This window comes from Bactrocera neohumeralis, chromosome 4 (assembly GCF_024586455.1).
Source record: "Bactrocera neohumeralis isolate Rockhampton chromosome 4, APGP_CSIRO_Bneo_wtdbg2-racon-allhic-juicebox.fasta_v2, whole genome shotgun sequence".
NCBI classification, from domain to species: Eukaryota; Metazoa; Arthropoda; class Insecta; order Diptera; family Tephritidae; genus Bactrocera; species Bactrocera neohumeralis.
This window is the reverse complement of record NC_065921.1, coordinates 17,644,338-17,665,344: the sequence shown is the minus strand read 5'-3', so window position 1 is coordinate 17,665,344 and position 21,007 is coordinate 17,644,338. Positions and strand designations below refer to the sequence as shown.

Sequence of the window (21,007 nt, the reverse complement as noted above, 5' to 3'; positions counted from 1 at the left end):
ATCACTTCGGTCGGCGTCGCTTTCGGTTTTTCGCTGCTTTGTAATCCGAGTTCTGCACACCAGGCGAACATAAATGCAATGTAAGGGTCCGCATATGTACGTCTGGAAATTACTTCCAATGAATAGTTGAATTATTGTTGTTAAACGCCTGACTAGGGAATATTCGACACCTTCCTACTTTTCATGATCGCCTGTACGCAGTTGAGAGAACCACAAAGCAACGCAATCAATCAACTCGGCAGCGCCCGCTGTTTGTACGAGAAACGGTAGAAAAATGTATTCTGATTACCAGGCGAACATAAATGCACAGCGAGTAACGAAAAATTGCCCGATATGCACTTCCAGGAATTTATTTCCAACATGCGATCATGAGGCGAAGCAGAATAAGGATAAAAACAATGGGAATCAGTGTTGGTAAACGCTTAATCGATTCAGTTATATTAAAAAGCCATTAATCGAAACTGTTGATCAATTTCTCAAAATTTTAAATAAATTGTAATAAAATTGATTACGATTTCCAAATATTACCTGCGACAACATGAATATTATAATATACGTAGACATCAATTACAGCTCCAAGTCTGAGCACAGTATTTTATTTTATTTTTTTTTTTTTGTGTGTTTTTATTTTACAATATTATTTTATATATACTTATATATATATAATACATATGTATTCTTCTCGAACCAAACACAAGTTTAGTTGTGAGTATTAATTTATTAGAAATACACAACCTAATGTCTTTTTTTGTATGCAAAATTTATATATAAAAATGTTTAAACTGAATAGTTAGGAGGATAACGACACTCTTCGTTTGAGCAAATCTCTTGCAATTTTTTTGCTGGGAAAAAAACTCAGAGATGTAGAAGCCATAATCCATGGCGGCCGAGCACCTTGAATTTCTTTATCGGGCAGGATTCTATGCGTAGCCTTAGAACACCATCAATTCAGTACATACTTATGTGTACTACTCTTAATAGCTAAATAAACCAAACATATGGTTATGATACAATTTGACAGTCCTTTTGCTTCAATATAGGCTCATAAGAATAATTACAAAAAAAAATTGTCAATTGGTGTTTGTATGTTTTACTCAATCAATTAATGATTTGAGAAGGACCCTTAATAATATATGATTTTGTTTGACCAAATAGTCGTTCTAAGCTAGGTAAGAATTTTAAATGATAAGAAATATAAATTTGTTTTGGCTTTCATTAAATAAACAAATGGTCACAAGAATTAAGTAACATTACATAAATTTTAAACATAGTCGTTATATACACACACATTTAGACGCACTGTATGTACATAATACTAATGTTCACATCTGGAGCTGTTTTTTTTTTTGTTTTGTTTTGTCACATCATGTGATTCCTGCTTGAAAGTCTTAAATTTAAATATACATTTGTTAAAACATATATATTTTTATTAAATCTAAATACAACTTTTAAACAATAACTCGTACAAAATTCACAGAGTCCAAAAAATCAAAAAAGTGTATGTTATTTAATATTAGAAAATATAAAATATTGCTCAAAATGGAAAATTTTGTATGGCCATCGATTGCGAAAAGTAATGCCAAGACTAGACTATGTGAACATCCTTTTAAAAATAAATTATATTTTGCCCGCAATTGCAGATTTGTTTAACAAATGGAATAAAATAAAAGAAAATTGACATTTACATATAAACGTAAAATTAATTAGTGTTAATTTTAGTGCTACAAATCTCTAACCATTATGGATAAATGTCAGCAGTTTCATATAGCATTACAAACAAACACAAAATATATTAATATTATATGAAGGAGCTCGATTAATGTAAAGGCTTTTGTAGTATTTACAGCATTTTTCACCGTTACAGATGCGGCTTTGTTAAAACTGCTGTCATTTTTACTAATCCAATCGAGGTGACGTCAGTCGAATGTCATAGCAAATCATTCCTTATGCATATAGGTATAAAAAAATAAATAATCAAAGTAATGTTAAATAAAATAAAAATCTAACTTGAGACTAGTCCTCATCATCTAGCTTTATAGTTTTCGTTTGAAAACGCATCCTTTTGGTATTTTTGATTATGCCATTGGTTAGCAGATTCTTACCTTCCTTTTCACATGGTATGTCATTCCAAAGTTTTTTGAGGCGCACCACTGCTATGGCATTAAAATCTAGATTTTTGCTGCTAGCACTATCTATTTTCGTTAATATAATTTTCGGCACTTTGGCAAAACACGCATTGGTGGCGGGGTCTTCTGGCACAGCAAGTGAGGTGCAACCACGCTTTTGTTTGGAATCCTTAGCTTTTGACGTTGAACTTTGTGACGCTACCGACTCCATTGATTCAGACTGTCTTCTGCATATAGTAAGAATAGGTTACATTTATTAAAATAAAAATATAAATTGCAAAAACTTCTTACCTCTTAGAATAGTAATATTTATTGATTGTGGGTGGTGGTGCAGCGCAAATTTTCCCAGGTTCTTCTGGATGACAACCATAGTCGATACCTTTTAGCCAGTTTTCGTAACGTTCTGGCTGGAATCGCTGCACAAATGTTTCCATTGATATTTTCACCATATCCTTCCGACAATTACAAATGCTGGCACGCTTGCCATACTCAATCCATCGCTTAGAACCGAAATTAGTTGACTCTGCGCCATTAAAACCATGATTGAAACCAGCATGGTAGCCAAAAGGAAATGTTATCATAATTTCTCCAGCTTCTTGTGTTACTTTATTGAACGGTATTTTATTCTGTCGCAATACTTGTGGGCTTATCAGTGTCATTTTGTGACGCAGAAATGCGTTACAATTTTGATAGTTTTCATAGAAAAGTCTATTCGCCAACTTTTCTAATCTCCGACCATATGCGGGTGGTATTGCATACCAAGTCTTTGGTGCACCAAAATGGAGGTAGTTTATTGAATATAAATCCATATCTTCTGTATGCCAAGCAAAAGAGCTCTTCCACATACCAAAATACAGATAAGCCGTATTTACGCCGTCAATTTCAATACCGTAATCCTTGTTCACGTAATTCAGTATTGTGTCTAAACAATTTATATTCCAAATTCGCAAATCCGGATCACTTAAGGAACCTTTTACATCAGCCGCATAAAATGGTGCTATATATGTTACATTTTTCCAATATTTTCGTTCCAAATCATCGTAGTCAAAATGTCGTGGCGTTTGATAACGTTCCGACTCAGCCATTTCTTTAAATTGTCGCAAAGTCATAGAACGTTTCTGCACATTGATTTGCTGATATTCACCTTGTTTACCTGTAAAATTAAGGTATGCGAAAATGAAAAACAAAAGGTGCAAATTTGTGGTTGCATTTTGTTTACCTGATACTACTTGACAAATTGGTGCGGGTATTGTCATATTTATATTGTCTATATTATAACCGGATTTCCGTGGCACCCATTCTGGTGGTGGTATAATCTTTGCTAGTCCGGCTAAGTTTGCACCACGACTTTCCATGTATTCGACATAACTTGAGAAATTCTTGAATTCCTCGTAGCTGGGACGGAACGTCATGATCCTTGGTATCTTATTACGCTCATTTTCAGTGCAGCCCGAATTAAGGGACATTTTATGACAACACAATCAAATTTTCTTCTTTCAAATTTTATAATTATGATATTTGAAAAATTTTATTATTATGTACAACAAGTAATAGATGTATATTTATAGATGAGCTTAATGTTTTCACTAGTTTTTCTGAAAATTATCAATGCAGAATATGCAATGCCAGCTGTTATACACAGAGTCGCATTTAGTGTTGCTCAATAAACTTTGTGAAAATATACTATCTTTATAGCAAATTATTAATTACTTACTAATGGTTTAAATAAAAGCCATTTATTTAGTTTTTGTTTTATAAATATAACTTATATTTGTTATAGGTCTTAAATTTAAATCTAAATTAGTAAAATAATTAAAAGTATCGCATTCATACCATGTATATTTGAAAAAAGTAACATCTCTGGTATAGCTTTATAACTCAATTTGAGTAAGATACTAATTTAGTCGACTCGACTGAGAAACTTTTAAGCCATCTTCGAACGTCTGAAAATTTTTCAACCCCCGAAATGGTAAAATTTTCTCGAATATTTTTTATTGAACTCCCATTATATCGTTCGTTTTGTTATAGCATCTACGAAAATTCCTCTTAATACGCTAATTTACAGTAATTTTGCGACTGTAATGTTAGAGGGATTTTCTTGCTAATTTTGGTTTGCTAAATAATAATAAATATTAAAAAGATAGTATCCCACAGTCCTCTTGGCACATCAGTGGCAATTTTTTCCTTCATTTTTGTTGAGTAGTGTAATTATTTTTAAAAAGGAAGTCGGTATTTAATTAATTTTAAATTAGTGAGTAGAGAATAACTGTTATATGGAGAGTACAATATCCACACTTCTTCTATCGATTTCACCCATTTTCATATATACATACTTATACATATATGTATGTATGTTTATGGGGGTACATCAATATTTACTCCTTAGCAAGTTTGGTCCATATATGTAGCTTATATGGATTGTGAGAAATGTACACTTTTTAAAATGTTTCAACTCGTAGATGTCATTCACTGATCATCGTTTGTACTAAATTACAGTGTTGTGTCCTAATACTTATGTACATACTTATGTTGCTTAGTTATAGCCCATTTGAAATACCAACCTCTATTGGGTGGCAAGGAGCACGTAAACCTAGTTTCATCAAGATATCTCAATTTGTACTCAAGTTTATGCTTGTACGGATGGACGGACGGACATACAGACAGTCACCCGGATTTCAACTCGTCTCATCATTCTGATTGTGTCGAAAATCGGCCATAGTTAAGCACTTATGAACTACTTGGTTCGTACAGACTGAGATGCTAAATCTTTTCTTTGACAAATTTTTACTTTCTTCAATATTTTTATCAGTAGAATATACGGACTGACTGTTTATCCCATTTGGCATTTTCAGCTTTATTATAAGACTTAATTTCATTTTAATCGTTAAATTGAACGTAAAATAATTTGATCCAAACACAAGTAGAGCTGGCAAAATCTTTAGGATTCTCAGACACCCAAGTTGTCATTTTAAAACGTTGAAAAGCAGGCGAATATAATTGGGCGCCATATAAATTGAAGCCAAGAAGTGTTGAAAGATGATTTTGAAGACAGTGTACAGCTATGAGTATCAAGAAGAAAAAACGTTAACTTCGGCTGCACCGAAGCTAATATACAGGTGCATTTCTTTTAGTAACTATGTGTTCAGTTTGTACGTAAGCTATATGCTATAGTAATCCGATCTGAACAATTTTTGTCGGAGATTATATTGTTGCCTTAGAAAATAATATATACCAAATTTGGTGAAGATACATTGTCAAATGTGAAAGTTTTCCATACAAGAACTTGATTCCGATCGTTTAGTTTGTATGGTAGCTATATGCTATAGTTGACCGATCTGATCAATTTCTTCGGAGATTACATTGTTGCCTTAGAAAATAATATATACCAAATTTGGTGAAGATACATTGTCAAATGTGAAAGTTTTCCATACAAAAACTTGATTCCGATCGTTCAGTTTGTATGGTAGCTATATGCTATAGTTAACCGATCTGACCAATTTCTTCGGAGATTACATTGTTGCCTTAGAAAATAATATATACCAAATTTGGTGAAAATACATTGTCAAATGTGAAAGTTTTCCATACAAGAACTTGATTCCGAAAAATTAGCTCGATTCATTATTGGTCGTCAAAACGGTGGAAGAAATTCTTACTTTGCTTGAAGGATTGAAAAATGTTATAGTTTTAGAAGGACAATAATTTTCATGAAAACAGTTATAGATCCAATACATAGATATCATGACTTACATTGGAATGTTACACGAAATATTTTAAATTAGAATCCACATGCACCACGAAATTCAAAAAACACCTTACTTTTTGAACACACCTAGTAAGTTAAACCTCCGACCAAATTGAGGGTGAGGCGGCTTACATGTACTAAAATTGATCTTCCATTTGGAAGAAGCAGGCCTCTAACCTTCTAAGGGCAGAAGTGTCAATTATGTATTCATACATCATTTTTTTAGCTGAATATGCACATCCGAAATATGTGAGAGTCAACGCAATCTGGCTGTACTATGATTGCAACGATCCCCTATAAAATATGACAAAGTTATAACTTAATCGCTATGTTTTGATATGCCTAAGATAAACAAACGAGTATAAGTACTAAATGCATGTACACATGTATGTACCGATCTAACTACAGACCTGTTATCGTTATAAATTAAGTCAAGTGCACGGTTAGGGTTTTAGTCGCTCAGTGACGCCCTCCAAAGATGTGGTGAGTTTGAAATTTGCTCCCGAAGTATTATACTCGTACATATAGTATATAAAGTGCGGTTGAATAACTGTGATCTCAACTGCCAGTCGCGTCGAAGTTTGTTTTAGCGTGAGATTGAAGTATTTAAAGCCACGGTGATAAAACACAATTAAGCAATAAAATTTTATATAGTGGCAAATATAGACAGTGTGTGTATTACCAGCATAAAAGAGACTAACGTGAAGATAATGGGCTTTAAAAAATCCATGAATGTGCAGGGATCCCTGGCTGAGAATGAAAAACGTAAGAATTTTACTTACACATCTACTAACATACCATACATACATACTTATGTATGTATATAATAATAAAAAAATACATACTAAATGCTTAGCAGATATACAAAGCCATAATTAAAAAATGTGCAAATACGAGTTTTTATGAGAATTTAAATATACCATATATAAAGTGTTCATTAGAAAATTTTATGGAAATGCGTGATAGCCATTAAAATTCTTCAACTAGATAAAGTGGTTATTTTCTTTTAGAGAGCTTTTTATTGGCCACGGAGAGGGAGAAAACATTAAAAATATTAGAAGAATACAACAAATCTTTGCTAAGTAAAAGAAAACAAGAAAAAACGTTAACTTTAACTACAAAAAAATGCCTTACAAGAACTTTTTTTATCTGTCTGTTTGTATAGCAGCTATATGCTATAGTGAATCGATCTGAAAATTTTTTTCCGGAAATTTCACCGTTGTTTTAAGCAATAAAACATGCCAAAGATATCTCGTCAAATGAAAAAGTTTTCCATACAAGCGCTTGATTCCGATTGTTCAGTTTTTATAACAGCTATATGCTATAGTGTTTCGATATCGTCGGTTCCGACAAATGAGCAACTACTTGAGAGAAAGGAACACTTGGAAAATTTCAGATCGATATCTCAAAAGCTGTGTTTGTGTACAAGTATGTACAGACAGACGGTCATGGCTAAATCGACTCAGCTCGTCGTTTTGGTCAATTATTTATAAAGGGCTTGTCAATATAAGCGCTCCTCTTTTTTTGTATAAAACAAAAACGGCTTAGGACATCTATGAAGTTCTTTATTCTTGGGAAAGTACATTTGATGCCATTATGTATGGAACTCGACTTCTTTTGCATGACCATCACGGGAACGCTTACAGAAGTCCAGTTGCTGAACACAATTTTCAACGGTTTTCAAGCACCAATCGGCCGATAATACAGCTGCAATTTCACATTCGATAATCGTACAAAGTTCGTCAATCGTTGCTGGCTTGTTGGCATAGACCATAGCCTTCACATAGCCCCACAGGAAATAGTCTAACGGCGTCAAATCGCACGACCGAGGCGGCCAATTGATTGGGCCATTTCGTGAGATAACACAAAATGTCAAAGTGCATTTATTCCAATTTGGGTCAAAAATATTCGGTTATCATTGAGCGGTAGCGATTCCGATTGCCAGTAACGCGCCGGTCTTGATCATCACAGAAGAAGTACACCCAATGACGCCGCCGGCCCATAAACCGCACCAAATCGTAATTTTTTCGGGATGCAATGGTGACACATGGAGCATGTGTGGATTGCTGCCTGACCAATAACGCATATTTTGCTTGTTGATGAAGCCATTTAGCCAGAAATGAGCCTCATCGCTGAAGATAATTTTTCGATGAAAATCCTGATCATTTTCAGTCCAATTCACGAACATACGATGATTCTGTTAATCAAGCGGCTTAAGTTCTTGCGTCAGTTTGATCTTGTAAGGATGTAGGCCAGATTGTTGACGCAAAACTCGCCACAACGTCATAGAGTTGCCCAACGCTGGAGAATGACGTGTGAGAGAATGATTTGGGTTTTCCTCAATTGATGCGCTAGCTGCAGCAATATTCTCGACACTACGGGCACTTCTTTGCCTCACTGGCATGGGAACATTTTGTGCTGTGCCTGTGGATTCAAAATTTTCCACTAGACACTCAATTATTGATCTGACAGGACGATTATGACGTCCATAAATTGGACGTAGCGCCCTTAAAGTTGAGGCCACTGACGCCGAGTTTCGGTAGTAAATTTTTATAATTTCAACTCGTTGTTGGATCGTATATCTTTCCATGATAAAATGGCAAACCTTACAAAGAAAAATGTCAAAAGAGCGGGAAAAAATATAGCGTCGTTTGCTGTTCATATCGGTCTAATTTTGTAGCATCCCTATTGAAAAACTCGTGACCATATGTAGATTTGATCGATTTCTGGCGTTAACGAGGTGCCACTGAACCTAACATAACCTGCTTATCAGTCTCTTGAACGATATCAATTATCAATCGTGAATTTACTCAAAGACTTTGGTAAAGTAAACAGTTGTAAAACTAAGTAGAGGGCAGTAGAAAAAAAAGATCAATAAAATTCCGAAAAAACTATATAGAATTTTTTTCAAAACTATAGAACTTGTTTCGAGATAGAAAAATTCCGCATTAACTGCTTGTATTCGACTGAATACCCAGACAATAAACAAATAGTTTTAAGTGTATTATAAGTGCAATTTTAATATCTTAATTAGATAGAGAAGTAGTAAAAAGCGTGACATACTGATGCTATGGCGACTAGCGCGTTCGATGATAATAGAAATAAGAATGAATTGTGTTTAATATTTATATTCTAAATCGATTATTCACAAGTACTCATTTACAAGTATGCAAATTAATTATATAAGTATGTGCGTTTTAATTTAATTTATTATATATATAAGTGCATATAAGTATGTGAGAGCAAATATATTGGCCAACTAGAGATTCTTATCTTATTCAACAAACAAATTTTGGTTTCAAGTAAAGACGCGCGCGTGTACTTTGATTGCCACTTATTACCTTGATTATGGAAGTGTGAGTCTAATCAAAATTAATTGTTGTGCTTTCATAAAAAAATAATTTTTTTTTTTTTTAATTTTTTCTTTAATTTCACAATATTTTATCAGAAGCTTAACAATCGTGGTAATGTCTTTTATTAACTTCAAAAAAATCAGAATTACCTAGTTATACTTTAAACCTTAACAATAAAATAAAAAGCATGACCGATTTGCATTTTGATAATTCTCATCAAAATATTCCCAACCTTATCGTTTGCGATAATAAAATTTAAAAATTCAGTTATAATGTTTACGCCGTTTTAAACATTAGATAGTGCTGTACGTAATTGACTTTTAATTTATAATTTTATTTATATGTACTTCAATTTGGATTTGCTGCATATCATGCAGCAATGTTCGGCTTTTAATGAAGAGTTCATGAAACGGCGGTTACTCATACGCCACGTAAGACCGCTGAAAAATTTTTTATCTAATAGTTTTGGCAAAACATTAAATATTTCAGACAGGTAAATGGTTCCCCATACATTGGATGTGGGCAAGCATTACACACTTTAGCAATTTGTATAAGAATAGTTCACGGCATCGGCCAAACTCTGACCGATTTATTCATAAAATAACCAACGAAGGGCACAAAAAACAAAGTATTATTAAATATATAGTGTCTGCCAGAATAAGTGAAGGGATTTCATCCGCTTTAGGTATCAAATCAAAGTACTATCATCAATATATCTGGTAGTATAACCTAAAAGTACCTTATACATATATGTTATTCTTTTAGAGAAATGTTAACCAATAAATTTATTATATGAGATCTAGAGGAAGATATGTGCATATAGACATAGGGCTTTTCAATAGGTAGCGACAAAAGTAGACTGATAGGGAGAGCAAACGAAGCCATATTTTTCCCGCTCTTTTGACATTTCTCTTCAGTAAGTTTTCCATTTCATCATGGAAAGATATACGATCCAAGAACGAGTAGAAAATATTAAAAGTTACAACCGAAATTCGGAGTCAAGTGTCTTAACATTAAGACCGTTACGTCCAATTTATGGTCGTCATAATCGTCCTGTCAGATCAACATTGAGCGTCTAGTGGAAAAATTTGAATCCACAGGCTCAATACAAAATGTTAACGTGGCAGTGAGACAAAGAAGTGCCCATAATGTTAAGAATATGGTTGCCGCTAGAGCATCAATTGAGGAAACCCCAAATTAGTCTCTCACACGTCGTTCTCATGCGTTGGGTATCTCTGTGACGTCGTTGTGGCGAATTTTGCGAAAAGATCTTGGCCTACATCCATTGCATCCCGAAAAACTTACGGTTTGGTGCGGTTTATGGGCCGGTGGCGTCATTGGGCCCTGCTTCTTCCGTGCTAATCAAGACCGGCACGTTATTGTCAATGGGAATCGCTACCGCTCAATGATAACCGAATATTTTTGGCCCGAATTGGATGATCTAGATTTGGACAATATGTGGTTTCAACAGGACCAAGTTTCGTGAATGCGTTATCTCAATTCCCAGTCAATTGGTCGCAAAAGAAATTGAGTTCAATAGGAATAAAAACTGATGGCATTCAAAGCACAGTTATATTGGAAGTGGGCATGGTCGAGGTACGTTATTACCGGGTTTCGAACAATATCAAAAGTAACTGAAAGTGCTATAAGTTAGATAACGTGAAATATTAAAAACTTGTTCCCACTAATTCTTATTGACATAGCTTTTGTGGTTTGTACGCTACTTTACATTTCACCTGTAAAAGGGTAAGGTACAAAGGCCTTACAAATTATATACATACTGACCCTAACATCTAAAATATGTCTCATCGTCTACTGAATTAAGAAGAAGAAGTCTACTGAGATATCTAAATTAATGATATTGCTAATAGAGTGAATTAGATGATTATCAGGACTTTAAAAACTTTGCTTAGAGTGTCTCAATGTGGTAGGTCAGGTATTTTTTTTAAGTGAGCGCTCTAATGGGTTTATATATGTACCTCATAAGCGATTAGAGTTTTGTAGCAATAATGAAGATAAGAAAAATGGAAGAATAATCACACCACATTCGCATAAAGTAAAATTGCTTTAAACTATCGAAAGTGAAACTGCCTAAGTTAAAACGGCAGAAACGTAAAATTACCGTAAAGTTATGAAGATAATTTTCCAGTCATAAACATGGGAGCATTGTAATATGAGCGTCGCTAACTAGTTGAATTATTTAGAGTAAATTTAAACCATTACATTCCAACGATGCCTTCTTTATAGGGTTTGAAAATGGACAAAATATAGAAGTAGCTCCCCTACTCCACGCATAATTCCATTTTATGTCTTTAAAATGGTTAACACAAATTTTAGTAGGCGTGACATGCGGTGTCTGTCGTCCAAAAATACCAAAAATCTAATGATACCTTTTTCTGGCCCCTTAACTGTGGTTGATGACTCGAGCAAACATTGTCTCCAGACAAAGAATTTAATCAAAACTGTAACAATTATATAAAAGCATGAAAGAATAATTTCAGGTCCCTCAATATAGTATATGAATTGCCTTTGGTGAGTAGGCACACGTGTACGTTCACACACACAGATTTGTTAATTGACGTAATACTATACAATCATATATAGAAATGAGGCAATGTGCAATGAGTCTGCGATGAGTAAAGTTATAAAACTTACAAACACCTAGCGTGTCTGCTGAGCTGAAGCCACAGATGAGTGATGCGCCAATGTCATTGACCTTGATAGTATTTAATAAAAAAAGAATTATGGCAGTTTCGAGTTTACACTTACTAATGAAGTAATCACTGTTATCAATTGAGACATAATTAAGGACATGTTACTTGGGTAATCTACAATCTCAGCTATAAAATACTGCACTAACAAATAGTATAAGCGTGCAGTTAAACAAACATAACAAAGATATGGACATATAGATTCACATTATATATAACAAGTAAGGAAGGCTATATTCGGGTGCAACCAAACATTTTATACACTTGCAACTTGCAAGAATCAAAGCCAGGGAAATACCTTAAGGTACAAAGCGCACAATAAAATATGCCATGAGATTCATTAAGGTACCTCACATACCATCACCACTCATATGGAGTAAAGTCACCCGGATGTTATATGGTGGCTAGGTCAAGTTTTCGCCCAATTTTATCCATTTTAGGCACAAAGATATACTGTTATCAGTAAAACACGCTATCTCATTTTCATTGAGATAACTCACATGTTCACCCAGAAGTTCGAGAATCTTTATATTGAGTATATGAGGGCTCATGGAAATATTAACCCGATTCAACCTATTTTTGACTTACGGACATATCATTATAAGGGAAGGATTATCTCTGTATTTCTATTATATAATATATCTCACACTTGGACCGATATTTGCGGTAAAAAGACAACTATGTTCGGTACCTAGGGGCTTGATTCCATACTTTAAAGACCTTATTCGTATAAAGTTTTATTCCGCTGCATTAATTGCTTTTTGATTTCTGCACTGAAAAGGAAAGAGTCAGATGGAATTTAGGAACATTGTGACATAAGAATGTTACGTACCAATCTTGGTTGAAATCCGTCGGGTAGGTCTCGAGATATGTGATTTTACCTAAAAGTGCCACGCTCATCGTCCAATTTTTATACCGGCTCGTATAAAGCCTTCTCATACCATCTCTGGCGTATTTAGTTATCGTGCTTTTAGTAGAGTAGGCGAGGTTATCATCCGATTTTATCCACTCTCAGTAATAGTTCTTATAGGAAATATCCTAAACGAATTCGGCTATTGTAGCTTTGGTGGTCTAAGAGATGTGTACATTAAACCTATTAGAAGGCGGGGCGACGCCCACTTTTTCACGGACGGACAGACAGACAGACAGTCACGGATTTCAACTCGTTTCATCACCCTTATCATTTATAAATATATAACACCATACATATTTCGCTTAGTTTTAGGTGATACATACTTGTACAATCGTTAGGTGAACAAAACTATCATACTCTGTAGCAGCATGTTCCAAGAGTATAAAAACACATACATATGTTGCAAGTAACTATATGAGTCAATTAGCGATAATTTAACAATTAATATTTTATTGTCGCAGTGCAGTATATACCCACAGTATATGAACATATATTATATATACATATGTAGTACAGTGGTTGAAAACTCCGCTGATCCACTAGAGTTTCATGGGAGAGTTTAGCAATTAACTAGAACAAACAACGAGCGCTACTTTGAAAGTTTAGATTCAGCCGGGTTTTCATGAAAACTATTTATTAAATTAGTGTAAAAGTATATTCAAACGGTATGTATGTGGTATTCTTCATGTACTCAAATACCGCAAAGGATGAAAAATTCATATCGTTTCTAAGAGGAGGCTCCATTGAAGTGTGATGCGTACCTTGATATAGGAAATTTACCCGGACTATATTCTCTGGACTTGTACTTCACAACCTTCAGTGAATACTCTATTACACTCAAATAGTTGTGTTCATGACGCCCCAAAACAATACAGCAACATTTTCAACGATTTAATAGCCGTGAACATAAAAAGGTTGTACCAATCTTCGAAAACAAAACTTATCGGATCGGTTTGCACAGTTTAAATGGACCAGGCCAGAGTTAATAAGATGATACTTCTGATAAGATATCTACTACAAAACTTAAACCGCCTCCAAAATTCTGAAGTACTTGGAGACGACCGTCGTTGATAATTTTTTTTCTATTACGACATTCCGGGCAGTACAAAGCCAGTTAGCCTATAAAAAACAAAATTTTTGGCAAAATGCTCAAGATAGTTTCATTTCAGATTAATACACTATAATCTCTGATACACCACTTCTTTAACCCGTCACAAAATTACGTTATAGGTTGATTCTAAAGTAAGTACCAGGCCAAACCTAGAGAATATGGTAGAGTCGGCAACAACTCTTAGACTTCTTCTTCTTTATTGGCGTAGACACCGCGGTTATAGCCGAGTTTACAACAGCGCGCCAGTCATTCCTCCTTTTCGCTGCTTTTCGCCAATTGAAGACTCCAAGCGAAGCCAGGTCATTCTCTACTTGGTTTTTCCAAAGGAGTGGAGGTGGGAGAATGAAATCATGTGTAGAAGTGCACGCAAGTCAGGAAAGCCAGTAGCGATTCTTTTACATTTGGCTCAAGCAGCTCAACGACTTCCGGTCTTAGACCAAGTATGTTCTGTGTGAGAAGGCGAACCATCCCTCCCCAGGGTTGTGCGCTCGGTTTGGGACCCGCCGCGTAAAAAACACATCAATGAAAAGAAACAAAAACCTCGAACAACTCCAACTTCAGCCAATTTGACCGTAGCGATATCGACGGTACAAGCTGGTGCTTAGTTATAGTGGAAAATCACTTTTTTTTGCCAAACACTGTTACTGGTTTCTATGATTCGGCGTTTATTCGGTTTAATAACTAGGCTTAGTAGTCCTGTGACCCTTCTCCAGGGCATGGGTACATGCTTTGAACCCCATATAACAGTGCCCATGATATGCGGTATAGAGTAGTTCATCGAAAACCGGCGTGATCGCTTTCAACGGCAAGAGTCACCGTAAATAGCATCCAATCCATCCTTGGCTTCACAGCGCAATTCTTCTTTCAAAAACAAGTAATTTACCGATATTATTTATTCTCCATTTTTCTAAGATTCGCTTCCCCAATCAGTCAATGAGTAAACGAGAACCGGATTTTGACTGTAATCGTAATAAAGAAAGGAAAGTAATTTTTTTCTTGCGATAATGACGCTGAGGCTAAGTACTTATCGAGAAGTAATGCTATATTGTTTGGTAATCAAACAATGTCTTTCATTCTGGGGGACGATGCTATAACTCATCGGTTGTTTAACAAGTTTTCCTTGAAAAGGCTATCCATCATTATCGAACAGTTGAAACCTACATTAACCGCATGAGATGTTTTTTGCAATATTTATAACCTTTTGTGTATTACTGAAGGTGAAAACGATGGCGGGGTGGAAGAGTAAACATATTCTGGCAGGGATCAGATGGTAAAAAATGTTAATTTAATTATTATTGTCACAATTTTCATACTAACTTCGAGTAGAACTCAAATAGTGCCTCACTTAAGTTGAAACAACTGTTGCTATATGCATAGGTGCAGCGTGTACCCTACGGAATGTACTTAATCTTTAGTATTTTCAATTCCATGAAATTGAAAACAAACTATTTAGCACATAAACATATTAATTAACGCACATTATCTCTAATATATGTACGATTAATTCTGTAAAATTGAAAGTAGAAACCTTGTGACATCAATAAAAACTGAAAATGAATTTGAACAACGTCAGATCACAGACGGTAGCAGGATCGAGCTCAGCTGCGATCGTTAATAAATAGAAATTATTGTGCTTTTATACATCCAACAAACATACATATATACACAAACGATCTTGCGAATAAACAACCGAGTGTCATTGAATTTCATTTGCCGCGAGGACAATGGTTTATATCCTCGTCACGGAGCGCACACCGTTGCTACTCAAAAACGGTTTTGTGCGCTTAAAGGGGAATATAAAGCTTCGCCGAAAGAAAGATTGTTAGCAAATCGATATTTTAAGTTATTTCTTAAATTTAACGCTTAAAACTAAAAAAAAAAATATTTTTTTACTTGCAGCAAATGCATTCGGCGTTCGCCATGTACAGGCGTTACTAATGTTCTTCGGCATGGCGTTCGGCTACTTTCTGCGTGTTAATATTTCTGCTGCCATTGTTCCAATGACGAAGCCTCGAACCACAGGCGACGATTACTATGACTGGGATTCCTCGACAAAATCGTTAATACTGAGCAGCTTTTTTTGGGGTTATGTGGTGGCACAAGTACCTGCTGGTTTACTGGCCAAACGTTTCGGTGGCAAACTAGTACTTGGCAGTGCCACTGTGCTGGCTTCGATTATAACAATGTTACACCCTTGGGCAGCATCTGGCGGCAGTTGGCAAGTAATATGCTTTCTGCGTGTATTAATTGGACTGACGCAAGGCGTTCTTTATCCATCGGTGCATACGTTGTTGGCCAAATGGGCGCCACGTACGGAGCGTAGCTTTTTGGCTACTTCGGTGTATTCGGGTGCACAATTTGGCACGGTGATTATTTTGGCTACAAGCGGTTTCATTTTCGACTCCAGCATGGGTTGGCCGGGTATTTTTTATATTTCCGGTGCTGTGGCGTTGGCTTGGTCGATTTTGTTTTTAGTTTTTGGTGCGGATTCGCCAAAGGACTCAAAGGTGATATCCAAACAGGAACGTGAATATATTGAGCATCTTACAGGCAGCGGTTCGGAGAGTACGGTAAGTTAGAGAGTTTGATTGATTTCTAGTGTGCTAAGCCTTTTTGAGAGGTGGTTTTAATACAAGATATATTCTGAAAGATTACCTAACTCCGTTATGGAGTATTATGCATGTTGGTTTCTTCTCCAATAAAAAAATTAATATTGAACAAGTAAGGAAATGCTAAGTTCGGATGCAACCGAACATTTTATATTCAACTTGCAAGAATCAAAGCCAGAGAGACCTTAAGTTGTAAAACGTCAACCAGAGGATCAAAATCCAAGAAATTTTATACTATATACTATATATCGCATACATTGACCGACATATTCGACATAAGGTTTGTTAGAAAAACGAAAATCATACTACATATAATAGGAATTTGGGTAGTATTAAATACATAAAAAATTTTCCCTGGATTTCATTAAGGGATCGTCTCAGTGTGACCGGCCGAAAAATCTGGAACAACATGTTGTAAAAGTATAAAAATAATGAAGGACTAAGATTAGCTACCTTGTAGTGCATTTTCGTAGATGACTACCACCACAATTTCAATCAAAACGGATTTTCCGCGTCTTAAAATGATAGTGTCTTCGCAGTGAAAAATAAGCAATACCAGTGGGGAATTCGATATTGGTTTTGGAAGGTTTGGAAATAGTGCAGTGAAATCAAAGCGCGCTGGGATGCTGAATTTGGTGATATTTCTTCTTCAACAGTGACAATCAAAATTGATTTACATATTTTCAATCTGAACAAACCACGGTCGGTCGGTTGATGACGCCCAGGTCCGAAACGAAACGAATAACACAAAGGATCGTATTGGCAAACTACCTATTGAAGCTGTGAAAGATAGCTATGACAGATATCATGAAATAGCGCTTGGGCTATATCTTGCGTGAGATATTAGAAATGAGAAAGCAAACAATGAGATGGTAGCTCCCATTTATCTAATTTTTTTTTGAGACTTGGGTAGTAGGGACGGGGCTAAGTCTGGAAAATATGGCAGCAGATCCTAGAGTAACTCGATCGTGGTGATGGTGGAGACGTGAGTCGGTTCTTTCATGATAAAAGAACACTTTTTTCTTCTTCACATGGGCCTAATATTTCTAAATTCGTCTGACCGTTTTGCCTTCCGATGTAGATCTCACTTGCACAAACGTGATACTACGTTTAAACTTGTTAAGCCAACTTTCGTCGTCAAAGCAGCCGAAAACTGCTTTATCAGATGGAAAGGTTGTCTACATTGTCATAATGGAGGAGAGAAAAACGGTTAAAGTGCTGTACTACGTCGAATTATTGAACCCACTCGACGTCAAATTACTGAAGAAATTGTTTTTTTTTTTTTTTTAATTGACAATGCGCCGGTTCGCACCCTCCCGTTCCCACAGCTAAATCGGTCGACCAATCATATTCTCCAGATTTCGGCCCGTGTGACTTCTTTTTGTTTCCAAACATGAAAAAGTAACTTATCAGTCAGAACCTCCAGAAAACGCTTTTTACAGACGAGTTGAACTAATTGAAACATCGCTGAGCCCAGAGAATAGAGCAAAAAGCAATCAATGAGTCAAAATTTTTAAAACAAAAAATATATTTTTTTAAGCTAAGTACGTTTTTTGTAAATATATGTAAAATTTTTAATTGTCATCTTTTATTTTTCATTTGTCTAGTCTTTGCCCGTACCGTGGAAGTCCTTATTCACATCACCTCCATTTTATGGTCTTATCGCAGCTCAAACGGGTTTCACTTGGGGCTTTTACACACTCCTCACCGAAATACCAACCTATATGGATTCGGTACTGAAGTTAAATGTCGCTTCGAATGCGCTTTTATCGGCTTTGCCATACTTCGTAATGTGGCTGTTATGCCTGATCGTTAGCCCGATATCCGATATGCTTATCAATAGAAATATACTGAGTACCACAGTTGGGAGAAAGCTATTCAACACCATTGGTCAATGGATACCTATGGCTTGCCTAATTGGTATGAGCTATATGACGAGTGAAGAGAGTGTAGCGGCTATAACGTTGCTTACGATCGGTGTGGGTTTCAATGCGGCTGCGTTTTGTGGATATTTAGTCAATCACATGGATCTTTCGCCGAATTTCGCTGGACCAATGATGTCCATTTCGAATGGTTTTGGCAATTTGTTGTCATTATTTGCGCCATTAGTTGTTGGCGCTGTCGTAGTAAATGAGGTTAGTATAGATAAGTATTCTCGGAGTCTTCTTTTTCTTTCTATTAATAATATTTTCTTTAAAATTTCTTGTCACAGGAGGAACCCAGCGAGTGGCGGATCGTTTTCTATATAACCGCTGGCGTTTATTTAGTGTGTAACGCTTTATTCATCATATTTGGTCAGGCAACAATACAACCATGGAATGATCCAACGAATTTGCCCACAAGCACAAAGCCGCAGTCAATTGAAAGGATAGGGGAAGTTACAGAGGCTACGGTTACTAAATTCGAGTAAATTGGGATTCGATAACTTTAAAGCAACATTATTAAGAACTGATAGCATATAAGAAATATATAATAAATAGATTACATAAATCCTATGGTATATATGTATGCCTTAATATCTCTAAAGAACAAGAAAAAACGTTAACTTCGGTGCAACCCTTCACAAATAAACAAGTTTCCATACAAAGTTTTGATTGGTCTAGAACAGGCCTGTCCAACATACGGCCCCCGGGCCACCATCCGGCCCGCCATCTCTTATAGTCTTTGGGCATCCCAGTTGTAATAAACAGGGCTTAACCAGGCTTTTCTGGCTGATGTCGGTTTCCATACAAAGTTTTGATTGACTTAAAGATTTTTCTTGTCAACAAAGACCAAGAAAACCTGATCTGGCTTTCCTGGTTGAGATCTACAACATAAACTCTCACAGCTTTCACAAAAAAGCTTTTATTGTTGGAAAAGCAGCTGGAACAAAAGCAGTTGATTCATTGGGAGACCTTATCTCATTTTGACAAGTACGTGTTGATGTTACTAAGGAACGAGTTTGAAAATGCTCGATGAAAGTGTTTCAAAATCCAAATCGCTCTCATCTAAAAACAGCATATAATAATGGTGAAATTTAACAAATCAAAAACCAGATCATCTTTATTAGGTAGCCATCTTAAAGGCATTTTGCGCATAGCCACTTTTCCGCTTTGTTTAAACGAAAACATTTCAGACATCTCATTAATTAGATTTTAAGAATAAGAATATCTTTATATGCTAAGGCCATAGTTACATTAATAATAATATATTAAGATTTATATGATGTTGCTTTTTATAAATAAATAAATATACCAAAACTGAAGGTCATTTTATTTTTTTTTTTGCCCGCTACGGTTATGAAAATGCTAAACCTGGCCCTTCACAAAATTATGTTGGACGGGCCTGGTCTAGAACCTAGGTGAGATCTACAACATAAACTCTCACAGACAACGAACTGGTTGCATCTCATAAATTGCTAAAAATGCTCGATAGTAACAAATCGGCATTAATGGTGTTGCGTCGGAGCTCTGCAGCTGCCCCTAAAGACTCTCAGTACTCAGTTCAAAGGTACGTAAGCTCTTCAAAGAATGGGACTTAAGAGGAGCGACCTAACTGCGTACAATAAGGAAATTAGGTCTGCAAAGCAGGTAAATTTTAGAAACTTCTATGAAAACGTCTCCACAATACCAGACGCAGCAAGACTGTACAGGACTTTGGCTAAGGGCAACACTGACACAGTACTAGCCATTAAAAGATGTGACGGAACTTATACGACCAGTGCGGAGGAGAGAGTTACGGCCCTCCTGCGTGCGCTTTTCGCGGAGATAATTAAGGATGACAAATAAGGGGACACCTGTCGACGAACATAAGCCATCTCGCCTAGATTGGGTAGCCGCAAGACAACTGTTTACTGCAGACTCAGTCAGGTGGGCTACAGCTTCGTTCTCAAAATTCAAGGACGGCATCTTCCCAGCACTTCTGCAAAAGGAAGAGCGACATTGTTATCATAGCCAGAGGAAAATTAGAGGACGCTCTCTGCGATGTCGTGCAAAAGGGGACTAAGCCCAGAACACCTCCTAATTGACTGCACATCAGTCTGTAGGCGCAGGATAAAGGCCCTGGATCTATGTTTCCAAATAGCGATTACTGCACTTCAATAGCACCTAGCAGTATATTGGAATTTATCAATTTGCTGGGGCTAGTTGAGTCATTGTGATTTAGGAGACGGAACAATAGACCCCAGGTAGCGGTGCAATCCTCATTTACTTATCTAATATAATCTATTAAAATAAAGTCCTTAAAAGGAAAACTTTTTAATTTAACAAAATATATTCGCGAAATCTGTAATACAAACTGACAGATAAAGATCTTTTTTCCTTATTAAGTAACCTTAAGGGGCTATACCAGTGTGACACTTTCAAAAAAAATTTTATTTTTTTTTTGCTTTTTCGATAGCTTATATATTCAGAAATATCCTGTGAAATCGGCAAGGTCGTATCTTCAATAGTTTTTGAATAGCA

The 21,007-nt window shown here is 35.8% G+C and overlaps 2 protein-coding genes across 3 annotated transcripts; one reads left to right on the top strand and one right to left on the bottom strand.

Moving 5' to 3' along the window:
- Positions 1-595: 595 nt before the first annotated feature.
- Positions 596-3,830, bottom strand: LOC126756815 (probable lysine-specific demethylase 4A). Of its 2 annotated transcripts, XM_050470221.1 has the most exons (4): positions 3,346-3,830; positions 2,418-3,279; positions 2,103-2,353; positions 596-1,943 (listed from the first exon to the last, which is right to left on the bottom strand). In XM_050470221.1, exons 1-4 carry the CDS (start codon positions 3,590-3,592, stop codon positions 1,897-1,899), a joined length of 1,407 nt encoding a protein of 468 aa, XP_050326178.1. In that variant the 5' UTR covers positions 3,593-3,830; the 3' UTR covers positions 596-1,896. The 2 variants fall into 2 exon arrangements, with proteins under 2 accessions (XP_050326178.1, XP_050326177.1); XM_050470220.1 differs by having other exon boundaries at positions 596-2,353; positions 3,346-3,827.
- Positions 3,831-6,314: 2,484 nt separating this feature from the next.
- Positions 6,315-19,065, top strand: LOC126756814 (putative inorganic phosphate cotransporter). Its single transcript, XM_050470218.1, has 4 exons — positions 6,315-6,633; positions 15,856-16,526; positions 18,173-18,700; positions 18,778-19,065. The coding sequence occupies exons 1-4, from the start codon at positions 6,579-6,581 to the stop codon at positions 18,973-18,975; spliced, it is 1,452 nt and encodes a 483-aa protein (XP_050326175.1). The 5' UTR covers positions 6,315-6,578; the 3' UTR covers positions 18,976-19,065.
- Positions 19,066-21,007: the final 1,942 nt, after the last annotated feature.